Source organism: Oenanthe melanoleuca, chromosome 26 (assembly GCF_029582105.1).
Source record: "Oenanthe melanoleuca isolate GR-GAL-2019-014 chromosome 26, OMel1.0, whole genome shotgun sequence".
Lineage (NCBI taxonomy): Eukaryota > Metazoa > Chordata > Aves > Passeriformes > Muscicapidae > Oenanthe > Oenanthe melanoleuca.
The window spans coordinates 5,268,406-5,296,390 of NC_079359.1; the positions used below are offsets into that span (position 1 = coordinate 5,268,406).

At 61.1% G+C, this 27,985-nt stretch overlaps 2 protein-coding genes across 4 annotated transcripts in view; both read left to right on the plus strand.

Moving 5' to 3' along the window:
* The window catches only part of NAV1 (neuron navigator 1), a 68,891-nt gene extending 64,055 nt beyond the window's left edge, over positions 1 to 4,836 (plus strand). For all 3 annotated transcript variants that reach the window (XM_056511451.1, XM_056511452.1, XM_056511453.1), the window contains 3 exons: positions 255 to 373; positions 606 to 800; positions 1,327 to 4,836. In XM_056511451.1, coding sequence (XP_056367426.1) covers positions 255 to 373; positions 606 to 800; positions 1,327 to 1,422 — 410 coding nt within the window. In that variant the 3' untranslated portion in view covers positions 1,423 to 4,836. The remainder of the gene's footprint in view (positions 1 to 254; positions 374 to 605; positions 801 to 1,326) is intronic.
* A 2,475-nt stretch (positions 4,837 to 7,311) lies between these two features.
* SYT2 (synaptotagmin 2) lies at positions 7,312 to 27,724 on the plus strand. Its single transcript, XM_056511592.1, has 9 exons — positions 7,312 to 7,495; positions 19,501 to 19,673; positions 19,814 to 19,983; positions 21,109 to 21,225; positions 21,439 to 21,606; positions 21,808 to 21,975; positions 22,313 to 22,430; positions 23,233 to 23,366; positions 23,931 to 27,724. The coding sequence occupies exons 2-9, from the start codon at positions 19,514 to 19,516 to the stop codon at positions 24,135 to 24,137; spliced, it is 1,242 nt and encodes a 413-aa protein (XP_056367567.1). The 5' UTR covers positions 7,312 to 7,495; positions 19,501 to 19,513; the 3' UTR covers positions 24,138 to 27,724.
* The last annotated feature ends 261 nt before the right edge of the window (positions 27,725 to 27,985 follow it).

Sequence of the window (27,985 nt, forward strand, 5' to 3'; positions counted from 1 at the left end):
CCAAGGCTGCCAGTCCTCCCAGCACCCTTCCCTGGGCATGGAGGAGCTGTGTTTTCCCCCATGCTTTTGGGGGGTAGATTTAACTTGGCAGCCTTTTTCCTTACCTGGGAGATGCTGTCTGCCCTCTATGCAGGCAGATGGTGCCTAGTCACTGTTCCCAAGGGAGCCTGCCAGCCAGGTGTGCCCACCTCAGTGCTCAGTGACTGGAGGGGTGGACCCAGCTCCCATTTCCACTGTCTGCCTTACCCCCACAGGTCCCTGCTTCTTTCTGTCCTGCCCTATTGGAATTGAGGATTTCCGGACCTGGTTCATCGACCTGTGGAACAACTCCATCATCCCTTACCTGCAGGAGGGGGCAAAAGATGGGCTTAAGGTAGCAAGTGCTGCTGGCACATGGAAATGCAGACCAGTCTGGGGACACTGATACAGCTGATGTGGGCTGGGGGAGAGGGGAGGCACTGTGGCTGTGGGTGCAGGTCCCATCTCTGTCAGTCCCTGTGCCCTGTGGCTGTTGTGGGACATGGCACTGCCCTGGGGGTTCAGGGTGCCACACTGCTGGCTCTGGCATGTACTGAGGAGGTGGTGCCACTTGCTCCCTGCCGCAGGTCCACGGGCAGAAGGCGGCCTGGGAGGACCCCGTGGAGTGGGTGCGGGACACCCTGCCCTGGCCGTCGGCGCAGCAGGACCAGTCCAAGCTGTACCACCTGCCCCCGCCCTCCATCGGGCCCCAGAGCGCCGTGTCCCCCCCCGAGGAGCGCGCCAAGGACACCACGCCCAGCTCCCTGGACTCGGACCCGCTGGTACGCTGGCCAGCAGGAGGGGTGGGAGGAGCTGGGGCAGAGCAGGGCACAGCTCCTGTGCCCAGTTAGTTCTCGGGGTAAAGAGCCTGACTGGGGGTGCAGGAACACTCTGTGCTCCCGGCAGGAGCTGTGGGTGCGGGGTGGTGGCACTGGCAGGTGGGCTGCACACCGGGACACAGGGGGTGTGCTACTGAAAGGACATGAGGTGACACTCCACGAGGTGTCATGTCCACAGGCAGGTGCCACAGACAGGCACACATGTGCTCCTACATGTCCTGATGTGTCACCTGGATTCACCTGCTGACTGATCAGCTGCCACAGGTGATGCCAGCTGATGCTGCTTTGGCACACTTAGTTTGGAGCATTCCAGCTGTGCCCGAGGCTGGATCCTGGTGCAGGGGAGGGATTTTGCGGCATCTCTGGGATTTTCTTTACCCTTTAAGGAGCTTCCCAGCAAGGCTGGTGTGGGAGGGCAAGGAGGGCCAAGTGGCCTCTCCAGTCAGATGCAGGCCTCCTGTCCCCACAGATGGCCATGCTGCTCAAGCTCCAGGAAGCTGCCAACTACATTGAGTCTCCAGACCGTGAGACCATGGTGGACCCCGACCTGCAGTCGACTCTGTGAGGCCTGGATGTGCCAGCCCAGGTGGAGGGGAGCTGCTGGTGGGCTGCTCTCCTTTTCCTTTGGCATCCAGGAGCGTGGGGCTGGCGAGCAAGCGGAGAGGAGAAGAGCAGGGCTCTGGGATGTCCTGGTGGAAACTCGGCTCATCTGAAAGAGCATGAGGTTCTATCTCTTCTCCCAGCCCTGGGAGTAGGAGAATCCTGGTTTCTCTTCTTGGTTTTTTCTGTCTCTATTGCAAACTCTTGGGCTTTGGGATTAAGGTGACAGCTGAGGCTGAGCCCCCAGGGTGCTCAGGGAGCACCTGAGAGCTCCTGGGAGCTGCAGGAAGGCCCCTGCGTGGGGCAGGGACCCCGTGGGAGCCACCTGGGCCACAGCTGGGGCACAGGAGGAACTGGGGCTGCAGGATGAGGGCATGGGCACAGGGGGCTCTGGCTCCCTCTGCACCCACCAGGCAAAGCCACTAGAGCCTCCAGTGTGGAGCTCCCACCCCGTGCCAGCCAAGGGGAGCGTGGCTGTCACTGCTCTCTCTGCATTCCCTGTTCCTCGTTCATGGCAGCTGCTGTGAACGGACAGCCCAAAAACCCTGCTTTGGTTATTTTATTTTGTCCCTTCCTCCCCTTTTCCTTTGGCCGAGTCCAGACTTTGCTTTGGTCCCTTTTTTTGTTCTGGTTCTTTGCTCTTCTGGCCTGGAGCCTGTGGTCTGGTGCCTACTGCTTCCCTGGCAGCAGTGCCCTTCCCCTTTAGTTTCTTTTGCAGTTGTTGGTTTCACCACTCAAACCACCTCTGTCATAAAACTGGTGCTTACTGGATGATGTCCAGTCCCTGAACCCACCTCCTGGGGCCGCACAGGTTGGCTGAGGTGGGACTTGGAGGCCAGTGTGGAGGCGGGTGGCAGCAGGAGGCTCCCAGAGCAGCCCCTCCCAGGGCAGCTCCCTCCTTCTCAAAGGCACAGGGCATCCAGATGCTGTGTCCCACCAGGCTGGGATGCCACAGGGCATCCCCTCCCTGAGGTGCTGGGCATGGGGAGTCTGCTGCTGCTGCCCCATCCCTGGGCAGCTGGATGCCATCTCTGTCCCCCTGCTGGGGGGGCCCCCACCCAGCCTCCCATCCCCTTGGTGCTGCCAGGCCTGGGGCTGCAGGTCAATGAGCCTGGGGTTTCCCCTTGCAGCCTGCTCCCCCTGGCCCCGTGCCTTCCTGCAGCCTGGCAGGGTCTGTGTTGGTGCTTTGGGGGCACCTGGGCTTGCCATGTGTCCTCCTGGCCTTATCCCACATTGTAAAAGGCCAGACTCCATGGAGAGGGTCAGCCCCGGTGCTGCCGTGGTGCCTTAATCCCTGGCTGTGCGGGAAGGGGCACAGTGGCTCGGGATAGTGCTGTCACAGCCTGCTCCAGCTCCAGTGTCCTGTCCCCAGAGTCAGCTTGCCTGGGATGGAATGAAGGGGCTGGGACTGCTGCCTGCAGCCCCCTTGCTGGCCTGTCCCCTGCCATGGCTGCAGTCCCCAGCCCTGTCCTGTGCTCACCTGGGCTCTAGGGCCCCTCCTCCCTGCTGCCCTCCAGCTCAGCCCCCATATCATCGGGGCCTGGAGAGACATACGAGGAGAGGTGACCCAGGGCCAGAGCAACTGAGCCCACCCTGTCCCCAGTCTGCCAGGCTGGGGACTGGGCAGCCTCAGCCCCCTGTGCTGGTGTGGGGACACCTCACCCTCTGGAACGGGCGTGTCCCTCAGTGCCCTCGGGGCTGCTGCCACCTGTGCCCGGGGTGCAGTGCCGGGGTGTCCCTGGCCGCCCGTGGTGCTCAGCCCTGTGTCCGTGTCCCGCAGCCTGTGCTGCTCCGGCCGCCCCGCCCGGCCCTGCCCTGCCCTGCCGCGGCCACCGCCGGCAGCTCCTCCCCCGCTGGCTTGGGCGTTCGGGCTTCTGTTCGCCGTCTTTGTGTTGCTGACTCGAGGACTCGTTGTACATAGATCCGTCGTGGAACGCCCTGTGTGGGTTGGGGGGCCGGCCCTGCGCCTTGTCCCTGGTTTTGGGTTTTTTTGTACTCTGTGATGACTGTGCTGTGCTGACTTCTTTTCTGATTGTATGAGACTCCGGCCCAGCAGCCACTCGAGGTTGGCAGTGGGGACCCAGTTGTCCCCTCCAGCCCCTCTCCCCCTCCTTGGGACTCAGGTGCCCGGGGTGGGAAGGGGCTGATGCGCCTTTGGGGGCTGCCCTGTGCCTCAGGAGTCCATGGGCAGCCTTGCCTCAGCTTTCCCTTCTGACCTGTTGGGGAGCCACCCAAATCTGGACCAAACTGCTGAGCATCCCTGGCCTGTGTCCTGCAGGTTTGCTCCGTCCCTCCCAGGCTGGAGCTGCCCCTCATCCCATCACCTCGGCCCTGGAGCTGGAGGGGAGAAGCAGGTGGGGTGTGATCCAGGAGGAATCTCTGAGGGAAGGAGAAGGGCCGTGCCAGCAGGTGGGCTCTGGGATTGGCATGTGTGGGGGCCTTGGCTGGGGTTACCTGCCCAGAGGGGCCAGGTCCTGGTGGATTCCTCCTGGCTCACACCAAGCACCTCATGTCCCCAAGGCTGCAGCTGTTGGGGGCCAACCCCTGGCTGGGAGCTGAGCCCCTCTGCCCCCAGGGAAGGGGTGCAGGGATTGCTCTAAACTCCTCTTCCTGACAGCTCCGAGGGTGCCTGTTGTCCCCAAAGGTGCCTGCTACCCCCAAAGGTGCCCATCACCCCACAAGGACAGCTGCCACTTGCAGAGGTGCCAGTTGCTCCCAAAGGTGCCCATGGTCCCTGGGAGTCCCCCTGAGGGGCTGGAGGTGTGCAATGCCAGCACCTCACTCTCCTGCCCCCTTGAGCTGCTGCTGCCTGGTGGCCTGAACCTTACAATTTTAGCTTTTTTCTATTAAACACAAACAACCTTTTTTTAATTAAATAAAAGATTAAATGGACAAATTCCTGTTCTAGATTATCTGTGTAATGGACTGGGTTTTGTGTTTCTTAACTGCATGGTATTCCTGCCAAGGGGTTTTATAGCACTTTTTAAATTTCTCTTTAAGATTTTGGTCCAGATTTCTACTGCTCTTGCCTGTCTGTTTTTGCTTTTTCCTTGCACCCTCCATGTTTGTAAACTCGCTCCATTTTATACCTGATGTTGAGACCCAGCCCCACGTTGTACATAGCTGCGGGAACAATCATAGGGAACAAACAAACACCATCTGGACTCTTTCCACGATTAGTTGGTTTTTACTTCAAAGAAATTTTAAAAGAAGCATAAAAGGAAGCCAGGAAAAGGCTTGAGGATATTCTGAAAAGACAGAAACAAATCCAGCCCTGCACCAAGTCAGCTCCTGCTGCCCACACTGCCCGCACCAACTGGCACGTCTCTTCTCAGTCGTCTGTCTAACACCATTGGATTCAATAAAGTGATCTCCTGTACTGGTGGCTCCTGGTCCTGTGTCTGTGGCTCTGTGGGGAGGGTGGTTGTACACATCATAGAAACATGTGATGCTTTGGATGGAAGGGACCTTAAACCTCATCTCAGTGGAGGGGACGCCTTGCACTGTCCCAGGTTGCTCCGAGCCCCTGGCCTTGAACATTCCCAGGGATGGGGCAGCCACAGCTCTGGGCAGCCTGTGCCAGGGCCTCCCCACCCACACAGCCAAGAATTCTTCCTATTATGCCATCTAAAGCTGCCCTCGGGCAGTTTGAAGCCATTCCCCCTTGTCCTGTCCCTCCAGGCCCTTGTCCAAGTCCCTCTCCAGCTCTCTTGGAGCCCTTTTAGGCACTGGAAGGGGCTCTGAGTTCTTCCCAGGGCCTTCTCTCCAGGCTGAACATCCCCCATCTCTCACAGCCTGTCTCCAGAACGACTCAAGCCTTCAATGCATCTACCCCTGTCCTTGGTAGTTGCCTTCCTCCAAAATCTGGGAAGGGAGCCTTAGTAGAAACGCTCCTGGATTGAAATCTTAGCTATTTTGCAGGATGCTGGGAGCAGTTTTAGGGGTGGACCTCTGCTGAAGTCACACTCCTGTAAAGTCTTGGGTGGGCAGAAGTGCTCCTGATTTGGAATCTGCAGTTCAGGACATGGATAGCAGGAGATCCCTTTCCTGGGGCAGGAGAGAAAGGTCTTACCCGAGGTGAGCACGGGGGGCAGGACTCGGGGTGGGTGGGCATTCCCAGGGCCCCTTTGGCCTAAGCAGGTCTGATCTGATCTCCCATTTGAAAGGATGTGATGGTGACAGATGCCACATCAGCACAGGGGACAGAGGTGCCATAGTGTCGCTTGTGCAAGTCCAGTTTGCAGAGCACGGCTGGAGGCTGGAGCAGGCGGGGACAGCCCGGTCTTCCCGCGGCGCCTCCAAATCTGTTTTCCCCTCCGGAGAGCGATAGCGGGGCGGGGACAGATGCTTCAGGAGCCGCTAATTAATGATGGGGTTGCGATGAGCTGTGAGAGGCTGCAGTGGCGGATCCAGGGCCAGGAGAGGGCTCTTCCCATCGGCTCCTCCCGCAGGCCGAGTTCACACGAGTTCGTTACGTTGGGTGCGGTTCGGGGTTGGTAACGCCCGGGCTCCCGCCCGCAGAGATGCGCCCGGTGCGTGCCCCCGACCTGTGCTGACTCCAGGGCTGCGCAGGCAGCAGAGCAGGCGGGAGAGGAGGCAGGGGAGCAGCAGAAGGGTCCCGCATCGTGACTGCGGGAATTGCCACGGCGCAGAGCCAGAGGAATCGGCCCGAGCCATGGGGCGGGGGCGCGATGCAGAAGGACCACACGTGGACGATGCTGACGCTCCAATTCCAGACGGACTCCTGCGTTTGGGAGCACTCATCCATCCTTTTCAAGGGTGATGGGCAGGAGAGGGTCCCTTCGCTCCGGGCAACCAGCTCCCCTGGATGCTGTAGTGGGGATGTGGCCCCATGCAGGACCCTTCCCCTGCCCGCAGTACCCGGTGATGTGTGCCGGGGGCTGGTGCAAGGCTGGGAGGGGGTTTTGCTGCAGCAAAACTGGGTGTGCAGAAGTCTTGGGCAATGCAGTCCCAGCTGGGCTGGGACCTCGGGATCCCCTCCTGCTCCAGGCACCACCTTTCCAGAGTCTCTGGCTGCAGCGGCTGGAGCAGCCGGTCGCCTCCTGTGTAGCTCAGATGCTCCGGCTGTGACACTGGGACCGAGGGCTGAGGGAATGGAGGTGACAGACCCTCAGCTGGGGTGATTTGGGGTGAATTCACAGGGTCCCTGTCCCTGGCTCATGTGTGGGGAGTAAGGAGTCTCCAAGGGCTCCCTTTCCCACTCGAGGGTCCGTTGATGGGAAAGGAATCCCATAGCAGGGGCAAAACTGTTCCCGCACTGCCCTCTGCTCCCCACCCGGGCTCCTCACTCAACCCCATCACCTTTTTCCTGATGTTTTGGCTCTAAAATCAAAGCTGGTTCCCAGGAGCCCTCTGGATCTGGGGGAGGCACGTGGAGCTGCCTCCAGCGCCTCTGTCCTGCGGCCTGGCAGGTCCCGGTGGCGGTGGTGGCCGCAGTGGTGGCGGGTGCTGATCTGGGCAAGGTCACCGCTGAGAAGGGACCAGCGTGCCTGATGTGAAGTGTTCGGTGTTGGTGCCAAGCGCTACTGCCTGGTACGAGGCGCTTGATGGAAGTCCCTGGTGTCAGCGCTGTGTGTGAGGTGACCCCGATGCGGGGTGCCTGTTCAGTGCTGGTGTGAAGTGCCCGGTGTGAGGTTACCCCGATGGGGGTTTCCCGGTGCCCAGTGTGAGGTGACCCCATGGGGTGCCCGGTGACAGGTGCCCGGTGCCGATTCCCGGACGCCGCGGGCGGTGCCGCTCCCGCACGAGCCCCGGTTATCGCCCCCGGCGGGCCGAGGTGCGCGGGCGGGGCCGCGGGCGGGGCTGCCGGTGGCGGGCGGAGCCTGGCGGAGGGGCGAGCCCGGAGGGGCCGGGGCTGCCGCAGCGCCGCGCAGGTCCCGCCGCCCGCCCCGCACCGAGCGCTCCATCCCCGCACCGAGCGCTCCATCCCCGCCCGCCCCGCACCGAGCGCTGCTCTCCATCCCCGCCCGCCCGGACCGCACGGACCGAGCCGCAGCGCTCCCGCCGCCGCCCCGCCGGTGAGTGTCCGCCCGCGCTCCCGCAGAAGTTTCCCCCGCTGCCGCAGCGGCGCGGGCTCTGCGGGACGGGGCAGCCCGAGCTCTCGCGGGTCTCGTCCCGGCGCCGCCGCCCGGCGCGATTGTCCCCAGTGGGGTGGGATGGAGAGCACCTCGCCGTGTCCCGGTGCCGGGAGCGGGGCAGGGATTTGCGCTTTTCCCTGGAACTCATCCCGGGACACGGGTCCCAGAGCTACCAGCAGCCCGTGGGGGATTGCGCCCAGAAGGCGGCTGGGAACGGAGCCTGGACAGATGGAGAGGGGGGCGGCCAGTGATGCAGGAGGCTGCGGAACTGGCGGGAGCACCCAGGGGCGTGGGGACCCTCCCGGGGATGCCGCGCGGTGCCGCCGGGTCAAAGGTGCCCTCTGGGCGCTGCGGGATGCTCCAGCTCCTCATCCCTGCGGGTGCCCGGCAGTGAGTGCCCTTGGGGTGCTGGCCCCGAGAGCGGCGGGGGCGCGGGGCTGTTCCCACAGCATTGCGGGGAGCCCACCCTGGTGCTGGGAACCCGGGGAGCGACGTGGCCACAGCGTGGGCAGCTACAAGCCCCGGTGCTCTGACGGCTTCTTCGTAGTGGCCTGGCCAGGAGCCAGCTCCAGGCAGACCCTTAGTCTGGATTCCCGCGCCGTGGTTACACCATGTCCGGGATCCTCCAGCACTCCTGCGCTGGCTGGGTGCCGTCAGGGTGCAGCCGTGCAGAGAGGCTCAGTCCAGCGCCGGGGATGTCACACCGGGATGCTGCAGTCCTTGCCGTGCCCAGCACATCGCTGCTCCCCTCAGCCTAGTTTTAAAGAGTGATCCCAGAGGAGCTCTGCAAATTGCGCAGGGGACAGGCAGCATTGCAAGGTGACTGTGGCACAGAGAGGGGGGAACACAAGTCTGTGTCACCTATTGCTTCGTGGTCTCCGACTGGATCAGTGTCTCTGTGTTTTCTCCCTGCACGGGCGCTCCTTGGCGCAGCGCTCTTCTGTGCTCCGAGCGAGAGTGGCCGGGGTGCCGCGGGGTGTCACCCACTGCAGAGTGTCCGACAGCACAGCCTGCTGCGCTGTGGAGCTGCAGAGCGCTGCTGGACTCCCCTCCTCTGCTGCAGCAAAACTTCAGTCCTGAGCGCAGGCTGGCTGGTACGAGGTGCTGCTGCAGCAGTGTTACTCCTGCACGCACCGAGCGGCAGCGCAGCCGCCGGCAGGAGTCTCCAGCCTGCTGCATTACTCCTGGCTAGCACAGAGCCTCGGCCGCACGCCGGGGGCTGCCGGACCCCCGGGCACCGCTGGGGCAGCCCCGGGGCTCTGCGCCCTTGCTGCGAGTGGTGCCTTTGGCAGCAGGGAGACGCGTGGCTGGCGGTGGTCTGTGTGCAGCGGGAGAGTGAGGCATCGAGGAGGAGATGATGCACCCAAGGTCATTGAGGCCAGCCGTGGCAGTGGGAGTCACCTGTGTTGCTCGAGAACAGAGCACCCAGCAGAGCACCCCAGTGCCCCCAAACCCCAGCGCCTCTCAGAGGGATGCCATGTCTCTTCCTTGCTTATGAACGTAATGCAGGAATGGGTCTGACCTTGCCCGGTCCCCTGGCACCCTGCCCGGCCTCCCGTGGTGAGCACCGCTGCCCCGCTTGCTGGGAGCCAGCCTGGAGCCCCGGTGCCCCCGATTCTGCAGGGGGAGGACACGTCCCTCGCTGCCTGAGCGCGGTGGTGGCGGTGGCGATCAGCCCGGCTGCACTGCATTGCCGCCCTGGCTCTGCCCTGCTGCCCGCGCTCCGCAGGAGGGAGGACGCACAAATACAGCCACATACACCCTCATGCATGTACATGGGTATATATTATAAATACGCCTGGGGAGGGGGTTTCCAAACACAGCCACTGTGGCGTTTGCTGCCTCCTGCTCCATAAGCCCCAGGGATGGTCACTGGGCTACAGCTAGAGGCAACTGAAGTGAGCCGGGGCTCCCGCTCCCCCGCAGGTCCTTCCTCCAGCTCTCCATGGTTTTGGCAGAGTCCCAGCTCTGGGAGCCGGGTGACTGCGGCTCCTCATCATGACTGGAGTTTCTCCTTCCCCGGGCTGCGCAGAGAGCTGCGAGCTGGCAGCCGTGGTGTCCTCCAGCAGGATCAATGCCCAGTGTACAGATGGGACCCAGTGCCCACTGGTTTAAAATCCTGCATTTTTTAATTCCCTACTGGCGGCAGTGCAGCTCGGCGCTGTGCCCGGCCGTGCTCCTCCTCAGCCTGATGGCCACCAGCACCTTCCCTGTGCCACTTATCTGGAGCCGCCAGTAAGTGCAATCAGCAAAATGCTTTTGCCCTTGGCTGCAGTCGGCCTTTCCTCCTGGATGAACACCCAGCTCTTCCCCAGCTCTTGCCCTCAGCTCAGCTCCTGCGTTCCCCAAAGCGCTCTTTGATTATTAGCCCTAATAATTGTGTTATTGCATTGACTGAACTGTTTCAGATGCCAAAGCTAATTTTGCTCTTCATGCCTTCCTTCATCAGTAATGGGATTTTGATAACATCATGCATCCAAAAGTATTGGATAAACTTGGCATAATTCCCCATTTATTAATTAAACCGTAAATTAGGCAGCGTGCGTCTGGAATCCGAATGCCCCAAACTGGTGTGATCCTGCAGCTGGGGATGGTGCTGCCCCTTCCTGCCAGCCCTGGGGTGTGGGATCCTGGTGTCTCCTGCTGAGTTTGGGGGCTGCCACATCCCAGTGGGACCACCTGCTCCATTGCTTCCTGCATGCTGGAAGTTGTGATGTTGCATCTGCTCTGGTGTTCGGAGCAGGAATCGTGCTGTCCCTGAATTCAGCTGCTGGTCAGCACTCAGAGCCTGGCAGGGCTCCCTGTCCCCCTGGGGTGGCTCTGCTGGTGCTGGTGCTTTGAGAGGGGTGACTGCAGCAGCTCTGGCAGTACCTGTGCAGTGCTGGGCTGTGCCAAATTCCTGCCGTCTGGAGCCAGTCCCACTGTCCCACACGGGCAGCTGTCTGACTGTTGCACCAAACCCATCCCCACTGGCACATGGCACGAGCTGAAATCCTCTGGATGAAGTGCTAGTGGTGAGTGGTGCCTGCAGCCCCTGCAGCTTTCCTGTGGGATGAGAGCAGTGAAGCAGAGATGGGAGACAGAGGGGAACAGAGACCACAGTGGAGAGGGGGACAAGGTGCTCACCAGTCCCTCTGCTGCTGGCACCCAAATTTCAGGTGGCAGTGGCTGTGGGAGCCCTGGCACCAGTCCCAGCTCAGCTCTCTCCTGCCCTTCCTTCCTGGGGTAGCTGCAAACCAGAGCCTGATCCCTGTAGAAAAAGTGGGTTTTGGGGAATCAGCACCTCTGGGTGCCAGACAGAGCTCCAGTGCCCACTGGCCTGGAAGGCATTTCTGGCACTGACAGAGTGTCCTTCTCCTCTTGCACTTAAAGGAAAGCTGTTGTGGTTTAATTTATCTGGGGTGTTTCATGCTCCCCAGCTTTTCCCAGCCCTGCAAGGTGCAGCAGATGTGGACTCTGGGCTTGTGCATCCCTGGGGATATGGGGGGACCAGGAGCAAAGTGGGTGCTTGTGGCATGAGGAGTAGGTGGTGCTGTGGGAGGTGATGGGGCAGTCCAAGCCCTGAGTGTGTGCTGGGCTGGAGGTGGCCTGGGAGGACTGTCCTGCTGCCAGGGACTGGGGATCTGCTCTGGGGCCAGGCTAAGCTGTGGGGATTGGGAGTGTCTGTGAGCAGCAGGATGCCCAAGACATGCCAGTGTGCCAGGATGGTTTGGGATCAGCAGAGCTGATCTGGCAGCTGACATTCTGGCAGTGCTGGCATGGGATGAGCATCCCTGACTCCTGTGAGCCTCATGTGGTGCCTCACACCACAGCAATTACACCAAAACCATGGTGGTGGGATCAGCCTCCAAACTGCTCATCTCCCAGGGAGATGCCTCCTCTCCTCCTGCAGGACACAGGGTGTCCCTGGGGACAGGCTGGGACTGAGGGCTGCTGGTTCTGGGGAGCCCCAAGTGGCACCACAGCTCCCAGCAGAGGATTCAAGGAAGAAAACAACCCCAAATTTCAGAGTCATGCGTGGATTTACAAGCACATGGGCTCCCTGTGGGCTCTGTTGCTGTCTTGCTCTGTTCCTAGGGGAGTCCCAGGGTTTTCTCCTGGAGCTGAGGCCTGGCAGAGCTGGGTTAGTGTCTGGGATGAAGGTGCTGGCTTGTGCTGACACTGGCAGGTGCTGCAGTGTGTGCTGTGCCTGCTCTGCTCTGTGCCACAGGCAGCCCAGCAGGGAGAGGCCATGGGGGACCCTTGGAAGGGATGGGGACCACCAGCACCAGCTCAGGAACCAGGCTGTTTGCATCTGGGCTCTTCAGGCTTTTCCAGGGGAAGAGCAGTCTGCTCCAGGAGGCACTGGTGGAGTGCTGCTCCTGCAGCCCTGGCAGGCTGTGCTGTTTGCTTGTGCTGACAGAACACTTGGGCATGCAGTTCAGAGGGCTGGGCAGGGACAGAGGAACACCCTGTGGTGTTCAGGGCTCTGCTCATCACCCCAGCTCTGCTCCCAGCTCTCCCAGTGACATTTCTCCATCTGCACGAGGTTTATTCACAGGAGTCAGTCCTGTGTCCTGGCCTTGGGGGGCTTTGTGACACAACAAAATCCCCTGGGCTGCTGTGGTGCTGTGTCCTTGCTGATCCATCATTGTACTCCTTCCATTTCCTTTGCCACCCAAATGCCACAAGGCCAGATGGCCCTGGGGACACAGAGCTCTGCTCTGCCTTGGAGCTGGGCAAGCAGCATCAGCACTGCTCCCACAGGCACCCAGCCCTGACAGGGAGGAGGAGCAGGATGAGCATTGCTGGGAGCTCCCAGGGCTGGGAGATGGTTTCCTGGATTCTGTCACCAGCCCATCAAGACCTTGTGCTTGTCTGGGAGCTGTGGAGATCTCCTGGGTCTGCCCCTGGACGTGGCCCTTGTGCCTCGTGCCTGCCTGCTTGGCCCGTGTGTAGCTGGGGAGCAGCAGGGGGTGTGCTCCCTGCTCCTGTCTGCCATCGATCTGCAGCACCCCAGCTCACTCCTGGCTCTTCCCCAGGAGCTGACCTGGCTCCTTGTCTCTCCTGCCAGGCTGATCTGAGCCATCAGTGTGGCACAGGGCCATGGCTGTGGTGCCAGCAGTGTGATGCCCACCCAGGAGGGCAGAACTTGGAGCTCTTGGCTGTGAGGTGGCTTCAAAGTGCCAGGGCAGCTCAGCCCATCACCATCTGCTGCCCTATTTAGCTGCTCTCATGGTGCCTTCAGAGCAAGGCACTGCTGCCACAGCATCACAGTGCTGGGGACCGGGCTGGGCTCTGGCAGCACCTGGAACTTGCTCTCTGGGAGGCTCCTTTGGCCATTGATGGTTCTGTGTGCCAAGGGTGGACTGCCTGTGCTGCCTGGGGTTGGGGTGAGCCTGGTGCTTTGCTCTGGCAGTGGTCAGTGCTATGTGAGGTGTTCCATGTGCTCTGCTGTCCTTGGTCATAGCTGTGTCCCCACAGCTCAGGAAACTGTGGTCTCCAGCACCCCCAGCTGCTTTTTCTGCCTGTGCCATGGTGGCACATGGCACGAGCTGAAATCCTCTGGATGAAGTGCTGGTGGTGAGTGGTGCCTGCAGCCCCTGCAGCATCCCTGTGGGATGAGAGCAGTGAAGCAGAGATGGGAGACAGAGGGGAACAGAGACCACAGTGGAGAGGTGCTCACCAGTCCTTTTGCTGTTGGCACCCAAATTTCAGGTGGCAGTGGCTGTGGGAGCCCTGGCACCAGTCCCAGCTCAGCTCTCTCCTGCCCTTCCTTCCTGGGGCAGCTGCAAACCAGAGCCAGGGCCTGATCCCTGTAGAAAAAGTGGGTTTTGGGGAATCAGCACCTCTGGGTGCCAGACAGGGCTCCAGTGCCCAGCAGTGGGCCCTTCTCTCCTCTGGTGCAGGTGCTGGCACCATGGGCTGTCACTGCCCTCGTCCCCCTCAGTGTGTTCTGATTTTAGAGGCAAAGGCACAGAAAATCCCTGAGCTGCCTCTCACCCTGGTGCTGCTGGGTGCCAGCAGTGGTCCCATGCAGGGAGGTGTCCCTGGATAGGGACTGATTTTCCATCTCCCTGAGTACAATGCTTTGGGGGCCCTGCCAGTGCTGAGGGGCACCCCAGTACCTGGTGGGTGTTGGCTGGGGTGATGCTTTGCAGGGCGAGATGCACAGGAGCGAGCAGGGCAGGGTGGGATCATCCCTTCCCCACACTGACCTTTAGGTGTCCATCCAGTGGGAGAATTCTGGCAGCAGGAGCCACTGGTTTGGCTTGGGAGCAGCAGAAGCCATCAGTCTGGAACCCAAATGATGGCCAAAGGTGCCTTAAGGCTGCATTTACTGCTAGGGCTCGCTTGGTTTTGCTGTGAGTAACACAGATCCTCTCTCCTAGGAAAGCACTGGCTGTGAAACCACCATCAGGGTTTAATTTTTTATTTTAGAAGCTCTCCCTCGTGAGCTGGTGGCTGAGTCTCCTTCCTTGAGGCCAGGGGCTCTGAGGCAGGAGCTCATCCCGAGCTGTGCAGTGTGGTGCCCTTCCCAAATCCCTGTTTGGGGCTGCTGAACCCCAGCAAGTTGTTATTTTTAATTAAAAAAAGGGTGATGAGGCCCTGAGTGGAGTGTGCCGTGGTGGGGAGGAGGTGCTGGCCAGCTCTGGTCCTGTCCAGAGGTGCTGCTGGAGCCTGCAGGGTGGGGAGCAGTGCTGGGGTCCCAGTGAGGTCTGGTGCCTGTCCCTGGCCCACCCAGAGCTGCAGGAATGCTGACCTGGCCAGGGATTTCCTCTCTCAGGGTGCTTCCCATGCCGTGCCTCAGTTTCCCTTGGTGGGTGGGGGTGTCTGGCCAGCAGCACCTGCTCAAACATGGGTTTGGGGACAGGAGAACCTGAGAACAGGTGATGTCTCAGCAGCTCACACTGCGGTGCCACATCCCCTGTCACAGCCCTCAGCTGTAGGAACACCTCCCCTGAGAAGAGTGGAGCTGGGGGAGCAGAGACTCCCCTTGGCCTCAGCGGGTCAGGGTGGGAATGTGGGGGGATGCCGGGGCTGCTGCACCATCCTGGCTGCTGAGGTCTGACCTGGCACCGCTGGTGCAGCTGCTGTGGCTGGGAAGGGGAGCAGGGCTGAGATTCCAGCTTTGCTGAGTCCCTTTGCACCAGGGTCCTGCAGCATCTCCCACCCAGCACCCCCTCCCCTCCCTCCCTGCTCGCTGATCCTTTGGGCTGGCGCCTTCACACATCCCCTGCCAGGAATCCTCTGTTGTTTAAATGACCATTGGGAGCTAAGTCATGTTTTTGCCTCAGAGCCTGCTGTCCCAGCGCTGTGAGCCGCAGCTCCGGCCCCACGCCCCGCCCGGTCCCTGCAGCTCTTGTGCTCCTCACCCAGGAGCAAAACTCCTGCTGGCACCAGAATCCAGACGGGCCCTGCCGGGTACCGCAGCTGTGCTCTGGGATCTCTGCTTGCCCCGGGCTGCCCTGCGGGGCTGTGCGGGCTCTGCAGTGCCCAGGCGGGCGGGACGCGTCCCACCTTGAAACCGGGCTGGGATTTTCCCTCATGGTCATCCAAGCCCAGGCCCTGGCACACGGCAGCAGTTCTGGGGTCAGCTCCGGGTTCGTGGAGGCCTGGGGGGTTCTCCCATCCCATCCCATCCCATCCCATCCCATCCCATCCCATCCCATCCCATCCCATCCCATCCCATCCCATCCCATCCCATCCCATCCCATCCCATCCCATCCCATCCCATCCCATCCCATCCCATCCCAGCAGTAACTCGTCGCTCGGGGCCCGCCCCTCATTAGCTACCGAGCCTTCCCCCCTCAGGGTCTCCCCGGGACGCTCCATCCCTCTGGGCCGGGTTGGGACCCCCGGACCCGCCTGCCCACACCCAGCCTGTGCTGGGTCAGCTCTGCCTGCTGCTAATTGCTGCCTCAGCCTCATTAATCTTCACTGTTGCTGTTCCTGCTCCATCATCCCTGCGGCTTTCACCTTCCCGAGGAGGGAGTTCCTGCTGCTGGAGGAGGGAGCAGCTGGATTCCCCACAAGCCCTTACCCTGATGGGACTGAGCTCCCCGGGTGCTGCCCTGTCCAGAGACATCCTGGTCCTTCCCTGCATCCCCAAATTCTCATCCTGGCTCTGGTCTTTCGCAGAACATCCTGGCTGATGAGAGCCACTGCCCGTTGATTTCCCATTTGTCCCTGCATGGTCCTCAAAGCCCCCCAGGCAGTGAATCCCCCTGAACCTTCCCCATCCCATCCAGACAGGGAGCTACTGCTGGGCCAGTGGATACCCATGATGGGACCAGCTCTGGAGAAACCCCAAATCTTTTTTGTGCCAGGTTCTGCAGCAGCATGGGGGGAGCGGGGGGGTGGTCTCTGGGATGGAGTATTTGATGGAGGAGGAGGAGGAGGGATGAAGAGCTCAGGAAGGGAATTTTTCCAGTGTCTGAACTGTTTTCTGTGTACAGGGAATGCCCTGGGGATAGATGGGGATGGGATTGCTGGCTCCAGCCTGGGATTGACATCCCACCAGATCTTGGGGTGCTGCCAGCAAATGGAATGCAGCAAATGGAATATGTGAAAGGGAGGGGGACACCCCCTCCTGCTCCCTAAAACCAGCGGTGGAGCCAGGGAGGGTTACACCAGGAAGGGCTGGTCTGAAGCCAGTGCATTTCTCAGGGCTCAGTATCAGCTTTAACAGGGGCTGGGGGGACCTGGGGCCAGTTTGAGGGCCAAGCCTGGGGGGAGTTGGCTGGGTACAGCCCCCGGGGGCTCCTTCTAGGCCAGATGTTTGCAGCTGGAGCACACTGCCTGAGGGTACAGGGTACCAGGTGTGGGGTGCAGACGGGTTTAGGGGCTCTGAGGTGGTGCAGCATGCAGGTGCATGCATGAAGAGAGGCTGGGGTGGTCTGTTAGGGGGTCTGGGAAGCTGCTGCAGGCACGGGATATGGGATGTCCTCTGGGATGTGGGGGTGCTGCAGTGGTGGATTTGGGGTGCTGCACTGGGGGCTGCAGGGGGATGCATTGGAGGAGAAGTGCACTGTGAGGGTGATGTGTTTGGTGGGGTTCAGGGTTATACCCTGAGGGGCTGGAGCAGCAAGGAGAAGATAAAGCCATAAAGCCCTGTGGGGGCAGAGTTGGCAGCTGGGGGGCTGTGGGGACCCCACACCCGGGGGCAGTCAATGGAGGTGCCTGGGTGATGTGCCACCCTCTGTCCCTGGGGTGTCTGCAGCAGCTGAAGCCCACCCTGTCCTGCTCCATGGGGAGCTCCTGGTGGGTTTTTTGGTGGGGAGGGAGGGGTGCAGTAGGTCCTACTGTTCCCATCAGCCTCCCCCGATGGGTGCTGCACCCCAGAGAGGGGCTGGGTGATCCCCAGGGACCAGCAAGGCAGCAAGGGGTTCCTTCCTAGCCAGTGTTTTATGGTGCCTTAACCCACGCTTGTTCTTTGGCAAGGACTGATAGAAATGGTTAATTACAACCCCCGTGTCTTCTTTGTGTCCCAAATCGTCAGGGCAGTGATGGGGAGCAGCGGGGGGTGGCGGGGAACAACTCCAAACCAGGCAGGAATAAGGAGCAAACTTGCAGAACCGCAGCGAGCGCTCGGCAGGGCAGCGCAGCGGGGTTCGGGGCGCGCTGGGGATTTGGGGGCGAGCTCTCCTCTCGCCCGCACCGCCGCCCGCTCGGCCCCTCGCCAGCGCCTGCCGCAACTTGCAAAGAGCAGGGGAAAAAAATTGCAAAAGGAATGAAAAAAAAAAAAAAAAAAGGCAGCGGAGCCGGAGCAGGACTGCAATGCAGTGCCGCAGCCGAGCCCGCACGGCCCCCGCCCGCTGCCGGGGGAAGGGGCTGGGACGGGGACGGGGACGGGGACAGGGATGGGGACAGGAGACAGGGGGCTGGGATGGGGACAGGGGGGGATGGGACAGGGACGGGATGGGAACAGGGACAGGGGGTTGGGATGGGGACAGGGACAGGGACAGGGGGCTGGGACAGGGATGGGAACAGGGGGTTGGGATGGAGACAGGGGGCTGGGACAGGGATGGGAACAGGGGCTGGGACAGGGACAGGGGCTGGGATGGGGACAGGGTGCTCAGACCCAGCCGGGCTGGGGAGGGGTGCTGAGCATGTCAGGCTGTGCTGCAGCCCTGGCTGTGACCTGAACACCTTCCCTGGCTCCATGGAGGAGCAGAGCTGGCCAGGGGAGCCCCGTGGGGCTGGCAGGGGTGGCACCCAGGACACCTGTGACACGTGTCATGGACCTGCACACTGAACCTGCCACTGCTGTGTAGAGCCAGCTCTTCCCTGCTTCCATCCATCCTCTGAATGTGCTCTGCCAAAGCCCCCAGGGGGCTGGAAGAGGAGCAGTGTGCTGCTGCTCTTCTGTTCCCAGACTTGGAGGCTCCCCTGGGGCTGGGAGCAAACCCTGAGGTGCCACACCAGCACAGGGTCCCTGTGGTGAGAGGGCCTGGGGTCCCTGCCTGAGAAAAGAGGAGATGGGAGGGCTGGATTTGTCCAGACTGACCTCATTCTTCTCTCCTGGGGATGCAAACCCAGGGGCCTTGCCAGTGAATGTCCTCCCAGGAGTGTCCCCATTGTCCCTGGGAGGCTTCAGCTGGCACCAGCATCGATGCAAAGCTGGGCCAGGAAACCCAGGGGCCAGCTGAGCTTGTGGGGGATCCAGGTGGCCTCTCACAGACACTGGGTCTGTGCCCCCCAGCACAGGATGAGTGTCCTGGTGCAGCCTGCTGCCCTGGGGACACTGGGGACACGGGGTGTGACAGTGACACTGGGGACACTGGGGACACTGGGGTGTGACAGTGGGGACACTGGGGACACTGGTGACACTGGTGACACTGGTGACACTGGGGACACTGGGGACACTGGGGACACTGGTGACAGTGGGGACACTGGGGACAGTGGGGACACTGGGTGACACTGGGACACTGGTGACACTGGGGACACTGGGGACACTGGGGACACTGGTGACACTGGTGACACTGGGGACACTGGGACACTGGGGACACTGGTGACACTGGTGACACTGGGACAGTGGGGACACTGGGGCACTGGGGACAGTGGTGACACTGGGGACACTGGGGACCCTGGGGCACTGGGGACACTGGTGACAGTGGGGACACTGGGACAGTGGGGACACTGGTGACACTGGTGACACTGGGGACACTGGGGACACTGGGGCACTGGGGACACTGGTGACACTGGGGACACTGGGGCACTGGGGACACTGGGGCACTGGGGACACTGGGACAGTGGGGACACTGGTGACACTGGTGACACTGGGGACACTGGGGCACTGGGGACACTGGGGCACTGGGGACACTGGGACAGTGGGGACACTGGTGACACTGGTGACAGTGGGGACACTGGGGACACTGGGGACACTGGTGACAGTGGGGACACTAGGACAGTGGGGACACTGGGGACACTGGTGACACTGGGGACACTGGGGACACTGGTGACACTGGTGACACTGGTGACACTGGTGACACTGGGGACACTGGGGCACTGGGGACAGTGGTGACACTGGGGACACTGGGGACCCTGGGGCACTGGGGACACTGGTGACAGTGGGGACACTGGGACAGTGGGGACACTGGTGACACTGGTGACACTGGGGACACTGGGGACACTGGGGCACTGGGGACAGTGGTGACACTGGGGACACTGGGGACCCTGGGGCACTGGGGACACTGGTGACACTGGTGACACTGGGGACACTGGGGACACTGGGGCACTGGGGACACTGGTGACACTGGGGACACTGGGGCACTGGGGACACTGGTGACAGTGGTGACAGTGGGGACACTGGGGACACTGGGGACACTGGGGACACTGGTGACAGTGGTGACACTGGTGACAGTGGGGACACTGGGGACACTGGGGCACTGGGGACACTGGGGACACTGGGGACACTGGGGACCCTGGGGCAGCAGGGCCCCGTGTGACTGTTGCTGTTTCAGGCCCCAAGCCACCATGACGTTCAAGCAGTCGGTGGTGGCCCCCGAGGCCACGGCCAGCACGCCGCCCATCAGCAGCACCGACAACTCCACCGAGGCGGCGCCGGGCGAGAGCCGGGAGGACGTGTTCACCAAGCTGCGGGACAAGTTCATGAACGAGCTCAACAAGATCCCCTGTGAGTCGCTCCTTTCCTGGTGTTACCTGGTGGTGGCCCCAGCCCTGGGCCAGCACAGGCTGTGCAGGAGGTTTTGGGGTGCAGGAGGTTTGGGGTGCAGGGAGCTCAGGGCTCAGCCCAGCTCTGCCTTTTGCCCACAGTGCCACCCTGGGCCCTCATCGCCATCGCCGTCGTGGCCGGGCTCCTCATCCTCACCTGCTGCTTCTGCATCTGCAAGAAGTGCTGCTGCAAGAAGAAGAAGAACAAGAAGGAGAAGGGCAAAGGCATGAAGAATGCCATGAACATGAAGGACATGAAGTCAGGCAACCAGGTGATGTCCTGCTGGGCTGAGTTATGGATCAGGCAGCAGATTGGGATGGAGCCACCAGGACCCCAGCATGGGACAGTGGGGCCAGGACCTGAGACAGCACTGTCCTCTTCCAGTGTTTGGTGGCCCAGATGGACCAGGCTCAAGCTGGCAATGCTTCACCTGAGCCAGGGAATGTTGGTTCAATCCCTTGTGTTTCTACCCCTCACTGGTCAGACTAATTTCTCTGAGCCTTTAGCTGAGAGGGGAGATTCACCAGGCCAAAACACCAGTTTGGGATCCCCAGAACATCTGTGCTGAACTGGCAGCTGCTGGTAGCTCATGCTGTGGCCAGCCCAAGGCAGTGGGACCCACGGCTTGGGGCCACCCCAGCCATTTCAGGAGAATTTGGGTGTCTGTTCCTGCTCCACAGAGCCATGTGGGCACCATGGGCGTGCAGGCAGGGCTGGAGCAGGAGAGGGGAGGTGTGGGGTGGGATTCCCCAGTGCAGAGCGAGGGCTGTGTCCTCTGGGGCCCCTCAGGCAGGGCCGGCCCTGATCCCCACCCCACCAGGGCTCCCTCACTGTCTGTCTAACGTGTCTCTCTCTGCCCTGGCTGTCCTCCTGCCCCCTGCCCTGGCTGCCTCTCTGCTCTGGGACACCCTCCACGTAAGTGTCACCATGTCCTTCTCCATCACCTGCTTCCTGGCTGGGGTGGGGGCTGGGGACACATCAGAGAGAGGGCGAGGAGCTGGGACTGCCACCCCATGGGCTGTGCCTGGGAAGGCAGAAGAGGGGTGGATTCCCTGGGGACAATCTATTGCTGAGCTTACAAAGGCTGGAAATGCCCTGACAGCCCTTAGCCCTGGCTGTACTGGCACAGGACCTGCAAGCACCAAACCTCCCTCCCCTGGAGTCAGTCCCTTGTCCTGGCAGCCCTGGGGCTCCCTGGGAGCTGCAAGGCTGTGGCACAGCCAGTGCCACCCCAGCCTGCTGTGCCAGTGCTCCGTGCCCCCAGCCCGTGGGACCCCGTGCCTCTGGGGGGTGTTGAGGTGCCAGGAGGGCTGAGAGCCCCAGTGCTGTGGGGCTGGGCTGGGCTGTGACTGTCCTGCTGAGCTGGACACCGGCGCTGCCATCCCAGGACCAACAGGACGACGACGACGCAGAGACGGGTCTGACCGAGGGGGAAGGTGAGGAAGAGGAGAAGGAGCCAGAGAACCTGGGCAAGCTGCAGTTCTCTCTGGACTACGATTTCCAGGCAAACCAGGTGATGGAGGGGCTGGGCTCAGCTGGGGAGTGGGGTTTGCCCAGGGGAGGGAGCTGAGGGAGGACAGGTCTTTGTGCTGGACGGGAGGCACGTGAGGCTGGAGGAGCTGGTGCTGTGTCGCAGGATGTCCTGCCCCATGTTGAACTGGAGAGGAGCCCTTGGCAGCTGCATTGCATGGCTGGGCTGTGACTGAGGGCTCCTCTGCCCTTCCAGCTCACAGTGGGGATCCTCCAAGCTGCTGAGCTGCCAGCTTTGGACATGGGAGGCACCTCAGACCCCTACGTCAAGGTGTTCCTGCTCCCTGACAAGAAGAAGAAGTATGAGACCAAAGTGCAGAAGAAGACCCTCAACCCTGCCTTCAATGAGACCTTCACCTTCAAGGTGAGCCCCTTCAGCCACAGCACAGGGTGGATTCTCCCACTGCAGCCCTTCCCCTGGCAGCAGCAGTGCCGTGTGCTGGCTTTCCCCTCCAGGGGTGCTGGTCCTGGCTCGGCTCCTGTGAGCCCCTTGCAGCCCAGTGCTGTCCCTCTGTGCAGGTGCTCCTGTGAGCCCCTTGCAGCCCAGTGCTGTCCCTCTGTGCAGGTGCCCTACCAGGAGCTGGGAGGGAAGACCCTGGTCATGGCCATCTACGACTTCGATCGCTTCTCCAAGCATGACATCATCGGGGAGGTGAAGGTGCCCATGAACACCGTGGACCTGGGGCAGCCCATCGAGGAGTGGAGGGACCTGCAGAGCGGCGAGAAGGAGGAGGTGGGGCTGGGATGGGGGTGTGGGGTGAGCTCTGCCCTCAGGGGTCCCTCCAGGGTACCATGGAAATCCTGACAGTCATTCCTGGCACGATCTGACCTGCTGTTCCTCTCTGGAAAAATGTTTCTATAGCGAAAAATCAAGCCTATAAAACATCCTGAGTGCTGTGCTGGGCCTGGCTTGTCCTGCACCCAGTGAGCAAACTCTTGTGCTGGTGCACAGGGTGCCAGCTTGTGCCTGGGCTGAGCAGGGTGTGGGGGACCTGCATATGGTTGTTTCCAAACCCTGGAGCCCCAGGCACTGGCAAGGCTCTGATCTCCCCCCTTGCTGTGCCTGGCAGCCAGAGAAGCTGGGGGACATCTGCATCTCCCTCCGGTACGTGCCCACGGCCGGGAAGCTCACAGTCTGCATCCTGGAAGCCAAGAACCTGAAGAAGATGGATGTTGGGGGCCTCTCAGGTGGGTGTTGCTCAGAGACAGCCTCCCCCTGCCCCTCTGGGGCTCTCAGCATCCTCTGTGGGGAAGGACTCGGGGTCTCTGTCTGGCAGAGCTTGGGAAAGCCCCCAGAGCTGCCCCAGGGCTGGAGGGAGCCCAGGTCTGGCTGGGGGTGAGGGGAGATGGGCATGGGGGGCTTCCCTGACTCTTGGTCCCCTGGTTCGAGCAGGACCAGGTGCTGCAGGACCTGGCTGGTGAAAGTGCTCCTCTGCCATTTGCTCTGGTCCTGCTCCTCCTTGACCTGGAAGCTGGGGACCTCAGTCAACAGCATGTTTTGTGCCTAAAGCATCTTCCCAGCCCATCCTGGGGCTGGGCTCTGTGCCCAGGGGTCCTCAGCACTCTGCAGACATGCTTTAACCATGACAAGAGCAGTACCTGCATGGCTGCAAGGATTCAGAATTATTGTGGGATTTCCTGCTCCAGAAACAGGGGGGACCAGGGCCAGAACCCACCCAGCTGTTACTCCACTGTCCCCTGCTTCCTACAAGGGGGTCCACAGCACAGAATCCCAGAATCATTTCTGTTGGAAGAGACCTCCAGGTTCATCAAGTTCCACCTGATCCCCACCCAGACCAGAACACTCAGAGCCAGGCCCAGGCCTGGCTTGGACAGCCCAACCATTTTGTCTTTGGCATCCATTCACAAGCCTCAGAGCACCTTTACTCGGGTGGTCTCTCCCTTACCCTGGGCTGAGATGACTCTGGGGCCAGGGCAGGGGGGTCCCCAGGGCACCTCAGCCCTGGGTAATGCCCACCCTGACCCCCAGATCCCTACGTGAAGATCCACCTGCTGCAGAACGGCAAGAGGTTGAAGAAGAAGAAGACCACAGTCAAAAAGAAGACCCTGAACCCCTACTTCAATGAGTCCTTCAGCTTTGAGATCCCCTTTGAGCAGATACAGGTTTGTCTGAAGGCTCCCCTGGGATGGCAGAAGCCCTGGAGCTGCTGAGCCCTTGTTGCAGCAGCCTGAGCTGCTCCTGCTGAGCTCCTGCTCTGCTCACCCAGCAGATCCTGCCAGTCCCATCTGGGCCTGGGCTGGTGCTGAGAGCAGCTGCTGTGGGGGCAGGGGTGGGAGGCAGGGCAGCACCCATGGGAGATGAACCCCACTCCAGATCAGGGCTGAAACTGGGCTTTCCTCTGCTCCTGACCCTACAGCCTCACCCTCAGCATGACAGGGAGGTCCTGGGGGCATTTTGGACTCTCGGTCGCTGCCTTCTGCCCCTCCATGTCCTGTGCAAGTGCCCCTTGCCCCTGCCCAGTAGCCCACAGCCCTTGGTGACCTTTCCCAGGTGAACCAGCTCAGGAGGAGCTGGGCCCCCACTGGGCTCTGTGCTCCTTAGAGAAGGACATGAAGGAAACTGGGAAAAAGCTGCCCCAAGAGGGGCCAGAGTGAGGGATCCCCCTGGGGGACCCCTGGGGCACCCTGGAGCTTTTCCACCCCTCTAAAGAAGCTTTCCTCCTTCAGAAAGTGCAGGTGGTGATCACGGTGCTGGACTACGACAAGCTGGGGAAGAACGAGGCCATTGGCAAGATCTTCACGGGGCTGAACTCCACGGGCACGGAGCTGCGGCACTGGTCCGACATGCTGGCCAACCCCCGGCGCCCCATCGCCCAGTGGCACTCGCTGAAACCCGAGGAGGAGGTGGATGCAGCTCTTGGCAAGAACAAATAGCTCTGCTGGCCACCAGTGCCCCACGGACAGCTGGCCCAGAGCTACTGATACCTCAGTTCTGCACCTTCCTTTCGGGTTTTTGTTCTGTTTGAAGCTGAAATGCCCTTTAATGCCTCTGGAAGGGTATCCAGGCAGTCCCAATGCTTCCAGGGGAAGAGGTTAAAGACATGGATGGTTCTTTCTGTTCTTCAGCATCGCTCCCTTCTGCTGCATGTCCCATTGCCTCTGTTTGCCATCCCTGCCCAGTGCAAACCACTGTCACAGCTGGGGCCTTCCCCAGCAGCTGTGTCACCAGCCTGCAGCCCTGCTGCCACCCTCCTGCCCCTGGGATCACGTGGGAGCCCTGGAATGTTTCGTGGAGGAGATTCTGGAGCCTGATGGTGCGAGATGACCAGACCCCCTGTGCTTGGCTGGGCATGAGCAGCAGAGAGACAGAAAATTGCTGCAGAAGACCCTCTGAGGAGACCCAGCTGCCTCCCCCTGGCCCTCCCCAAGGAAGGCTGAGTGCCCCTGGCCAGCTCCAGGTTTGGAGGCTGAGGAGAGGCTTGCAGGGGCCGTGGGTGCTGCTGTGGTGGTGGGGTGCCAAGCCCTCAGTGCTGCAGCAGGAGCTGTGGGAACTGGGCACAGGGAGCCTGGAGAGGGCTGCTGCAAGGAGGAAATGTGGATGCACCAGCAGCACTGTGTGGATCAGCACCAGCACCAGCACCAGCACCTCTGTTTTGTCCCCAGAGGGGCAGCGCTGGGTGATTTGCATCTGTCCCACCATGCTTGGTGAATCCCATAGATCAAAATGCTTCCACAAGGAGATTTACAATGAGAGGTCTCCAGAGGTGATGGGGGCAGCCCCCCAGAGCTGCACCAGGTGTCTCCCAGGGACTGTCCCAGGGCTCAGCTGCACTGAGGGCACTCCCAGCCTCAGGGCAGCTGGGCCATGGGGAGCTCCAGCCCCACCACCTGCTGTGGGTGGGGATGGCAGCAGCAAGCCCGGGGCCAGCAAGGGACCAAAGCCCCTGACCCCACGAGCTGCTACTCCCCACCAGGCCATTGGCTGCTGAACCCACCCTGTCCTGCTCCCCTTGGGGGAATAAGCCATATCCATGACCCTGACAGTGGCTAAGAGCTTCTCTAGGCTGCTTCTGCCACTGTTCCAGAAAAGCCCCTGAGTCAGAAAGCCAACAGAGTTCTCTGCAGCTGGGAGAGGGTGCAGCAGCCCTGCCCAGTTCAGTCCAGTCTGTGCTGGAGCACTGGTGTTAGCTCGTGTCCCTCCACAGCAGCCTCACACTCTGCTCCCTTTGGCTTCCCCGGACTCGGTGCTGGAGGTTCCAGCACTGCAGCAGTGAAGGGCTGAGTCCTGAGGATGTGCTGGCACTGGAGATGCTGCTCTGAGGGTCCAACACCTGGGACTGAGGTGCAGGGTCCAGGGACAAAGTGCCAAAACTGAGCTCATCCCAGTGCTGTTGGATGCTTTGGCAGCTCCCACAGCTCTGACTTCCCAAAGGGCTCCCAGCCCTCTCCAGAGGAGGGGAGATCATGGGAAACTTGGTGGCAGCTGCTGGAAACTTGGCTGGGGGGGCTCAAATGGATACAGGGACCAGCCCCTGTCCCAGGAGGGTTGTGCAGCTCTGGGACAGGTCCCCAGGGCAGGAGATCTCCATCCGTGGGAGGTTTGGGGCTCAGATGGCCAAGCTGCAGTCTGGGAAGGGGATGTTGGGCAGGGACCTCTAATGCCCACCTCCACCACCACTGCACTTGGCCTGTGTGCTGATGGAGGTGGCACTGGGGCCAGGCTGGGTCTGCAGGGGCCATCTCCAGCTTTAATTAGTCCCTTTTCCTAATGGATGTGTCAGTGTCAACAGATGGGGTCCTGTCCTAACCCTGTAGCCAAAGGGACAAGTCTTGGGATGCTTTTAATAGTGGGGAGCTGGAGGGGGCTGATGCCCCATGTCAGGAGCACTGGTAGGACTCAGTCTCATTTCAGGGTCCGTCCAGGCACCACAAGGGGCAGTTTCTGGGGGCATTTGCCTTACATGGAATGGGTTAAAAGAGGAGGAATTAGAAAAAGCACTGAAATCTACTGTTTGCAGCCAGTGACTGTGCATGGCCCCGCAGCCTTCCCGGGAAAGCAGGTGGAGGTGTGCACACCTCACACCTCACATCTCACACCTGCACACCTGCACACCTGCACATCTACACATCTGCACACCTGCACATCACACCTGCACACCTGCACATCACACCTGCACACCTGCACACCTGCACACCTGCACATCTGCACACCTGCACACCTGCACACCTGCACAGCACAGATGCACACCTGCACATCTGCACCCCTGCACACATGCACACCTGCACACCTGCACACCTGCACACCTGCACACGCCAGTTGCACCCTCCCGTGTGCTCCTCTCCGCCCACCACCCCCCGCCCCAGACCCGCCGCACGGACCGGGGTCTCGCCAGGAGTGGAGATCCCACCTGGCTGCTTTCCATTTAGACTCTTTAAGCCTTGGGGAGGGGGAAAACTTTGACTTTAATACATGATTTATTTTTTTTTTTTTAATAAACAAGGGAAAACCAACCAACATCCTGAAGCCATCTGCGCTGCCTCTGACCCCCCTTAGCTGTGTGTAGGTAAATGATACGGAGACATAGCTGTAAATACCACAGCAGTGCATGCGAAGCACCCACGTAGCAGTAGCAGCATGGCCCGACCCAGCGGCGCTGCCACCGCCCGTCCCCCGCTCCGGCCTCGCCACGGAGCCGGCGGCGACCACCAAAACTCATCGCTCGAGAGCTCTCCACCGCCCTGATTTTTTTTCCCTCCCAAATTAAATGAAAATCCCCAATTAAATGATATTAAAGAAGAAAATAATGCCAAGAAGCAAAGCATGCCAAGCCCGGCCCGCCAGCGGAGGGTGAGCTGTGCCCGACGCAGCCGTGGCGTCCACGTGTGTCGTGTTCTGTGTCTTGTCGCGTTTGTCCCATGGCCGGGTAGCAGCAACATCGTCGCTTCGGTGTCCTGTGTCGCGTTGGTGCATTCACGTCAGAGCAACTTTAGAAGCCATATGAGAGCACGGACCCGCGGGCCAGCCCGGGCGAGCCGTGACCTCCCCCGTGTCCGCGTCCCCCGTGTCGTGGGGCGCAGGAGCCGCAGCCGCACCGCTGTCACCCGGGCGCGGGGACGGGACAGCGCTGCCACGGATGTTGGGGTCGAGCTGCCGGTGAAAAGGCTTTTCGGAGCAGTTTGGGATATTTCTGCCATGTCCAGTCGGTGGCAGCGAGCTGGCACTTCCCTCTCCTGGCGGCGCCGCGGAGCAAACCCAGCTGTGCCACGGAGATGCTCCCGGGGTTAAAAAAGGAAGCGAACCCACGGGTCTTGGCGATAGGCTCGGGCTCCTTTTCCTTTTTCTCCCGACCTGAGGGAGGAGGCAGCTCCTCGGCCGCCCCCGGCCCCACAGCGCTCGGCTCCGGCGGGAGCTGCTTTTAACGCCCCTTCCCCTCGTGTGGACTCTGTCGTTCCGTCTCTGATCGTTCGATGGTTATTTTGTAATGATTTCCGTCTCCTTATTAAAGAAACGAGCTGAAAGGAGCTGGTTCCCTTCTGGTCTTGATGCCGGGGCTGATCCGAGGTGAGGGGCAGGAGCCAGGGCAGTGAGCCCAGCGATGGAGGGAGGGAGGTGTGGGTGGAAGGTCCCCAAAACACAGAATGATGAAATCATTTAATTGGAAACGCCCTCTAAGACCATGGAGTTCAATGGTTAACCCAGCATTGCCATGTTCACCATTTGAACATTTCCAGGGACTTGGGCAGCCCTGGGCAGCTGAGCCACTGCCTGACAACCTTTTCAG

What these genes read in the sequence shown, in the direction of transcription:
- SYT2 (XM_056511592.1), top strand. Translation starts at nt 19,514, where the DNA reads ATGACGTTCAAGCAGTCGGTGGTGGCCCCCGAGGCCACGGCCAGCACG. An exon ending in CGAGCTCAACAAGATCCCCT is followed by an intron (nt 19,674 to 19,813) that starts GTGAGTCGCTCC and finishes TTTTGCCCACAG; the next exon opens with TGCCACCCTGGGCCCTCATC. An exon ending in ACGATTTCCAGGCAAACCAG is followed by an intron (nt 21,226 to 21,438) that starts GTGATGGAGGGG and finishes CTGCCCTTCCAG; the next exon opens with CTCACAGTGGGGATCCTCCA.